A 7,926-nucleotide genomic window follows, 5' to 3' on the forward strand; every position below is an offset into this window, starting at 1 on the left:
TTCTTTGAGTTGAAAAATGCAAGTGAAGGTGGTAGTAGTGTTAAAATGTCAATGTTTTAAATCACGCGTCGTGGTGGAAAAGACACATTTCTTTATTAGACAGAAAATCAGAGCGATTGGAATTTTAATTTCGATTGAAAATTGAGAGACTTGTGTAACGAATACACAATTAAAATACGGAAGCAATAAATGAGAAACGACTAGTACATTTCAGTGAAAACAAATTTGTGCTTTCGTTCGAAAAGTATACGGTTTGTCATTCGTCGGGCTCAATAACAACGGGCAGTACCCAACTTCTTCAACAGATTCCACCAGTTAATTTCTAGGGTTCCAGCACGTTTTTGAAGATAATCGTACAGTTGTAACAAGCAGAACGCATCGAGGGCTAGTTGTTTTCAAATGCTGTCATTATTACTACATTAAAGAACTATTAGAAGTACTAAAATCAATACCGGCATAGATAAGTTGTGATTTGCGTAGGGGTCGTTTTTGCCAATCTGAAAACTGTTCCTTTTTATCTAATGGAAGTCCGAATAGCAATTTTACTAATCCACTCAGCCCTTTATGTTTCTCCTGAATGGTATCCTCACTCGTCGCTAAACAAAAAAAAAAAAAAAAAATAATAATAGAGATATACTGACAATGCAGATGAACATGACAACCTAACATTTCAATTGTGCTAATGCGGAAAATGGCTAAAAACCTGGACAAATGAAAATTCGCAAATCTCACCTGTAGTAGGGACAAACGATGGGTATCTTGTTTCAATGTGTGTCCACAAGTTTTTCATGTCAATCCAATTGACAAAAGATTTGGAAATATCTTCTAAACCTGGCAATGATCTGGAAAGAACATGAAGGTCTTCTTTCATACCAAATCCAAGTTTTAAAATATGGGGATTCCCAAATATAAGCCGAATCAACTGTTGGCCCTGTGCAGCGGTACAGTCTTTTTCTTCTCGCAACGAGAAAACGTCTAGGAGAAAAACTTGATTATGTGTAGCTATTTGGAGTACCGCAGCTTTTGCAAGCTGTGCATCGAAGCTGGGTTGCCATTCAACATCGATTCCGACCACACTTGCCTATGACAGAAGTTTACAAAACAAGAACATCAGCGGCCCCACTTATTGCGTTAGGTAACTTTACGATTACATCGTTACTTTACTTTTGAAACAATCTGGAGGAAGTGTTTGACATTCTCCCAAGAGCAGATCCAATGAATAAGATCGGAATGGCATCGATAATGCGTAGAATTCCGGTTGTGATTTACTATCTACCACCCAGTCATTTAAAGGAGTAGTTACAAGCCTGTATATAGAGTCCGAAATTAACGAGTATTTAAATTAATGATGTTTCAGTTCTTACTGCGTTTGATCGTCATCCTTCGACTTTACAACTGGAGTGAAATTATAGGGAAGTTTGTCTTCCGGAATGGCGTAGAGTTTGGCATATCTGGTCGCAGCCTCATCATCAACGCAGACTAATTGTTGAATCTTAAGGAGACAAGGCATTACAACCTATGAAACTTGAACGTATTAATGCTAACCAATTCCACTTGAAGTTCTACGGAATCCGACACTGCAATTTCCACAAGTTCTTTCCAGTTTTCCTCATCTAAAAACGAAAAATGAGAAGGATAGTTAGGAAATAAAAAAATAGAAATCAAGTTGGTCATGGATGTTACCGATCGAATTTTCGATGTATTTTTTATGGACCAAATAGCGAAGGCCTCCTATCTTTTGCCTTAATGTAGTGTTCGGATGCGATTTCTTGTCCAACTCAAAACGCTTGGCCAAACGAGTCACCAGATTGGCCACATTTTTTGTGGTCATTTTTCCATAGTTTACATCAGGAATCGAGGTTTTTCTACGTGGAATTTGAACAGAGGAGTTTCCTCAGAATAAAATTGTGAGTAAAAAAAAAAATGGTAGGTCAGTTTACGAAATTTCCTTGAGCATTTCACATGGTTGTTTTATGTGGCTGTCCAAGAACGATACGACATCAATCGGCATATTACGATCTTTCTTTAAATATTCTTCAGCTAAAGATAGTTTGTCCTGGACTATCAATGGAAGTACAAAATCCTCTTTCTTAAATTGGCCGAAGAGGTTGAGCGCAACAGCCTAATCGGCAAGCTGATGCGAATTCTTGTCGCTCAATTAAGTCTTCCACGATTGGAATTAAGTATGTGTTGTAATGTACCCCACGGTACATATTGACTACTTTTTTCACGATTTTTCCGTTTTTCTGTCTCGAAACCGCTAGCACAGCTTCTTTTGTAATTTGCTGTTGCACTGTTGGGTAGTAGCCATTAGTTTTGTGGAATTCATCCAACCAAACTTCAAACTGATCAACAACTAAAACAAACAAATAAAATTTATTACTGAATAGGTTCAACATCTAACTGGAAGATTCTATGTGAAAGATTATATAATTTTACCAAATGAAGCTAATGAATTTGTTTTGTTTTTAAAGAAATCATAGCTGTGGTACATGAGATACACGGCTGAGAGATGAGGATTTTGGCTGGCACTAAAAAGTTTGTGTGTAAGCTGCTTCACTTGCTGACCTCCCATTCCACCTATTTCGCATAAAAAGTTTAGTTGAAAGAATTTTAATTTTTAGGTCAACACTTACCAGCAATCCATGCTTCTTGAATCACTGAACACTGTTGTCCTCTGCACATATCCGAAAGGAAATCATCTGAACTGAATACAATTTCATTGAAGTCCTTCTTCACTCTTTGCTGAGAACACTGTTCTTGTGTTTCACTTTGCTCTGCAATGTTTTCCATCCCAGTTGAACATTGATTCTGAGTCTGAGATGGTATTACAAAATTATTCCCTTCAGACTGTATTGGAAGGGCAACAACATCTTTTAGGAGCTCCTCATCAGTGTCAGAATCAAAATCTTCATATGAAGCCATTCTTCCTTCATGAATGCCGAATCTTAGGCCAACTTATAAAATGATCCTTATATGACTGATCATACGGTAAGATTAGGCAAACGGTAAGTGTCAGAGAGACCTATTGACAGAGACAGAGAAGTAAAAATAGATTAATGGATGGTTCGAAATTAAAATCCACTCACGCTTATAAAGTGAGTAGCTGTCCGGCCATGTACAATAAAGTAGACCATAGCACTGCGGCTCCGGTAAGTGCAAAATTCCCGCTAGATGGCCAACGTGTTATTCCATATATACATGTATTTTTTTTTACTCTAGGGGTTTTAACGATAGTGAGTGAATGTTTACAGAATTGCGTCAATTTATGTGCGACAAGATTAAAAAGCGACAAGTAGAATCGTAATCTATGCAGTGAACGCGATTGCAGCGGCAGAGTGGTAGATGCCAGTTTAAAATGAATTACATACGGAACAGTTTCTCCACTGGTAGTTTTAGAAGACGACAAACAAATTTGGTTGAAAACCGAGACAATTCTCGGGTCAAACGAGATGATAATGATGCTTGTTTCGAGACGTACCGGCACCATTGCGTGCAACTGGAGCAAACAATATCCAGCTATGATGTAAGACATGCACACTTACCCTAGGTTTTATTTATCATGTATTTTCATTTTGCAGAGTGACACCGTACCAATGGATGATTTTGAACTTATCATTACAAGTCACCTGGAGCACTTGGTGAATTTGGTTGGCAAAGATGTTGAAAAGAAAAAATCTATTTCGGGACCATCTGCATGCCTGGATCATTTTCTCAACAGAAACATTATTTCAATGGTTGGCTGAGTACACTAATCCTACAGGATTCACCATCATTACTTTGCATTTAACTTTCCAGGTTTGTGCTTGGAGCCTTGAAAATAAGCACGATGGTCTGCTAGTTGCTGCAGCAGAGGCAATAGATGCAATATTAGCTGCTGCAAAAAAAGTAGATAAAGATCTAGACCTGTTGAGAGATGCTAGCTTCCACCAACCTATTAGCCAATTGTTTAAAAAATATGAAGTTGAAAATGTGTCGGGAAAATGTGTTTCTGCAAAAATGGAAACCATCCTTGTCTCACTGTCCTACTACATATGTGTCTTTATTGTGAGAGAGCCGTCCTATTTGGATTTGTTTTATGACATTGCCACCATTGCAAATGAGCCTAAATTTCCCATGATGACTTTATTAATCTGCAATTTGCACAAATGTGGAGCCCAAGGACAAACTTCTCGAGATAATTTGAAGCTGTTGATGGCACTTGCAAAAGAACACCAGTTACTAGCCCAATTCATAGCTTTACATTCAGATCTATGCCCGGTCGTTGCAACTGGGTTAAGTGCCTTGTTTTCAGACTTACCTCGCCCTCTCCCTTGGCATGTGCAAAATGCGGGAATGCTGTCACATTTGGACATCGAATCTTTGAAGGAGGTCGAAAACTTTGTAACGTCAGTGGAATTCTGTGATTCGGTAATTGTTTTTATACAAAAATACTGCAATTGATCGTTAGAAATACCTCTTAAATAGATCCTTGAAACATCATCGTGGCTCATTGTCAACAGACTACTGGATATGTGCTATAAAGGCTTCCTGGTTCCTGTGCTTGGTCCGGCGCTTTTCCAGGTAAATTATCTAAAATCAGTAATTTTAGCATACCTGCACTATGTTAGAAAAAAATTCATCGATGCAAAACCCTAATTGGAATTTGAAATTTCATTTCCCTCCACCTCCCCCCTTTCAGTATCAAGTAGTGCAACTTTTCTTATTTGCCGTGTGAATAATTCAAATATGAATACGTGCATATTATAGGATTCGACAGGACTCAGCGTTGAGTTACTCGACTCGCCTTTTAATGTGGTTAGTACAACTAACTAAAGAAAAAAAAAAAAAAAGTTATCCCGTGTAGTTTGAAGTTGTTTCTGCTAGCTCAGCATGCTAGTCTAACATGACTTTTGAACCCATAAAATTGTAGCAAGCTTGAAACACTAACAAAATTTTAAGTAGTATTGCTTAATCAAAATTAATCGGCCTACTAATCCCGATGTTTGATTTTTTAAATGCAGAACTAATTTGTGTACGAAGTTTTTAAATTAACTTTGTTGGTTTTCCCACTAATGTATGGCTATTTTTTAGTTTGGTCATCGGTTTCGTTTTAGTTAGCAGAGAGCATGCATTTTTGTAGCGAATACGTGGCTTTATGTTAACGCCTGTGACTCTAACTTTTTTAACAATGTGCCTAAAGCCAAAATTTAAATAATTTTGCAAATGTTTCGTATATAGAACACCATGAAGGAGATATTTTCTGCGACGTGCTACCTGACTCTGATGATTCGGCGGATTCGCCACCGTGGGCTGATCGGCATCTTTGTTCGCTTTCTCTTTGTTAACACCTATGAAGACAAACCAATTATTGACTTTCTCGTCGAACGAATGTCAGCAAAAAGCGAGATCCGGCTGGCAACCCTGAACCTCTTTTACGCCTTAATCGAACTAAATTGTGAAGATGTTATGTTGGTGTTAGCTATGCGTCATCTATTACCGTGCACCCACGTCATGCTATCGCAGAGAGGAGATATTCTACAGGTTTAAAATGAAAATGATTACCATAAAAGTTTTAACAGCTTTATTTTTACTTTTAGGAAAGTGACACAAACTGCTTATGGGCGGCCAAATTTCTATCTCTAGTGCCGTCTGCGTGTACTACTCGTGCCTTAGACAAAAACAGGGTTCCAGATTCGGGACAGAATCCGGCTGAGAATGAACCTCTTTCTCGAATACGCAGCTGGTCAAGAGCCAGCATAGATTCTGGTACTGATTTTAAGATTATTTTAATTGTTGGATTAATTAATAGTTATGTTAATCTTTAAAGGTGACAGGAGGTATGGTCATTTGGCGTTCACAACTAACGAGAGAAAGCCGCCTTCTGCCAAGCAGGCCGTGCCAAACGGTTGCTCAGCTTCGGATTTTGACTGCAATCATTTGCGGAAGTATCTCAAAGACCAGTTCAATCAGATACGCCCATGCGTAGACGCTGTCCAGCATTGGACGTATCGCTATAACGGCTCAAATCCGACTGAGAGAAACCGTTCTCATGCTTTCCAAAACTTCAAATATTGAAGAACCTGCAAGCGGTACGATCGCAAGCTCCAATACGTCAGACCAATCTGAGAAAAAAATGGATCAAACAGTTGCCTCTCCTGTTCCCCAGTACCCACCAGTTAATCCTGCAGACATTTACTTATACTGTATGGAACAGTTGACAACGTGCTTGAATGAAATGAAATCAAACTCAGCCTCACCTGGACAGAGCAGTGGATATTACAGCATAAATTGTAACATACAACGAAGTGACCTATTGAAAGAGGAGGCCAGCTTTTTCTCCAAAGAAGTTCAAGATGATTTGGAATTCTGGTCTCTGATGCGCGACGACGACTTTGATTCTGCACCAATTATTCCGCCTGTATGTATTTATCGTTATATATGAGTCAGACGTTTGTGTTACATAGTTAAACTTGATTTTCTAGGTTGTTAGTTTTGATGAGACTGCTACATACCAAACTAGTTTACCAAGCATTGGCCCATTCTTGGAAAACTTAGTCAAATCCATTGATGGGTGGCTTAACAATAGCATTGAAGTGAACATTGCGCTATGTTCTATTTTGTCCCGCCTTGCCACGTATTCCCATCCGCTGCTGCGATCTCTAATACTGAACCCCTACCTCATTCTACAGCCCAGCATACCAAGTCTTACTGTTAGTATTGCCACCTTGAAACAAGCGTATTGATAGCGCATTAAGGGTTCATGAGAATCAAGACAAACTGATAGAGGAAGCTAGGCTGGCATTACAGGCTCGCTTGCCTTATCCTGCCTCATCTGTTAAGAGAGAGGGTGCTGTCAACGCTATCAGCAAAGGTAATTAAATTTCTTACAATATTGGAAGCAGAACCCGTTACACATAATTAAACATACCGTTTATTTCTTTCAAATATTTTAGATATTAAGCACAAACCTTCAAAATTCGCGGGAATCTTCAATTCTCTTGTTCGCAAAGATATGGCAGATTCAATACGAGAAGAAGACTTCGAACGAAATAATACCGGCAATTACCAGCGGTAAATCCAGTGGTTTCTAATGTGTTCCTTCTGCTCTTCAAGTTACATTTCATTTTCTCCTTGTTAGGCAAAGTTTCCGAGCTGATGGTGCGGAGAACAGTGACCCCATAGGAAACCACGTCGCTATTTGTGCCGTTCTGCTTGGTAAGCAGGGTATTTTTAATTTATTATTTATTTACAAGTGTTTTGTTGAAATGAATTTATTCTAGTTGTAATGTTTTTTTGTTTGCAGAAGAGTGGTTGCTGGAATTGGCTGCAGTTTGCATGGAACAGGCTGTTCAGTTTACTCCGTTTAACCATCCCCATTACGCAACTGTAAATTCAAACCGCAAGTACAGTAACTTTGCTAAGCAAGTTGCTTTTTCGTAAATCAATTTGTTAGTTCTGAGTTCCCCTTTGCATTTGCTTTGGTGACCTTCTTATCAGCTATATCGAACTAATAATGTATGATTGTATTCAATTTTTATGAAGTAACGAACCTGGCCACCTGTCTATATGATTTGGGTCTAATCGGTGATAAATTTTTAATGAGGAACTGCTATTACATTGTTGATCGAGATGAATCGAAATGAAATCTTCCTTTCGGATCGTCGTCGATTTCAGTTTCGTTATGTGAATAATTGAAAATGTTTAGTCGTAAGTAAAGCGTAGGAGGGGTTTGTTGGATGTCTTCGACGTGTGATGAATAATTTTTGATTTTCAAAGTTTATCACATCTAAACTCCTGATAGATAATGGTTAATTCGTTGAAGGATTACCTTCTGGTTCTATTCTGCAATTGGTGGAATGCGCATAAAGCAAAAGAAGCATAAGTGCCAATCCCTTCTAATTTCCGAAAAAATAGTGACACTTTACAAATCCTTAAACAATTGTC

At 38.4% G+C, this 7,926-nt stretch overlaps 2 protein-coding genes across 2 annotated transcripts; one reads left to right on the top strand and one right to left on the bottom strand.

Moving 5' to 3' along the window:
• Positions 1-68: 68 nt before the first annotated feature.
• LOC116932284 (exonuclease mut-7 homolog) lies at positions 69-3,083 on the bottom strand. Its single transcript, XM_032940053.2, is given in 11 exon segments — positions 69-385; positions 453-596; positions 733-1,081; positions 1,165-1,221; positions 1,223-1,307; positions 1,365-1,492; positions 1,546-1,613; positions 1,684-1,865; positions 1,941-2,356; positions 2,440-2,580; positions 2,637-3,083. Coding segments are annotated over 9 exon segments (1,200 nt in total). The 5' UTR covers positions 2,012-2,356; positions 2,440-2,580; positions 2,637-3,083; the 3' UTR covers positions 69-269.
• Positions 3,084-3,187: 104 nt separating this feature from the next.
• On the top strand, positions 3,188-7,616 carry LOC116932282 (FHF complex subunit HOOK interacting protein 1B). The gene is given in 14 exon segments (XM_045180469.1): positions 3,188-3,526; positions 3,582-3,737; positions 3,799-4,410; positions 4,468-4,563; positions 4,750-4,797; positions 5,221-5,523; positions 5,580-5,748; positions 5,810-6,060; positions 6,062-6,400; positions 6,465-6,713; positions 6,715-6,853; positions 6,936-7,053; positions 7,121-7,197; positions 7,286-7,616. Coding segments are annotated over 14 exon segments (2,862 nt in total). The 5' UTR covers positions 3,188-3,358; the 3' UTR covers positions 7,423-7,616.
• Positions 7,617-7,926: the final 310 nt, after the last annotated feature.

The sequence above is a fragment of the Daphnia magna genome, linkage group LG10 (genome assembly GCF_020631705.1).
Source record: "Daphnia magna isolate NIES linkage group LG10, ASM2063170v1.1, whole genome shotgun sequence".
NCBI lineage: Eukaryota > Metazoa > Arthropoda > Branchiopoda > Diplostraca > Daphniidae > Daphnia > Daphnia magna.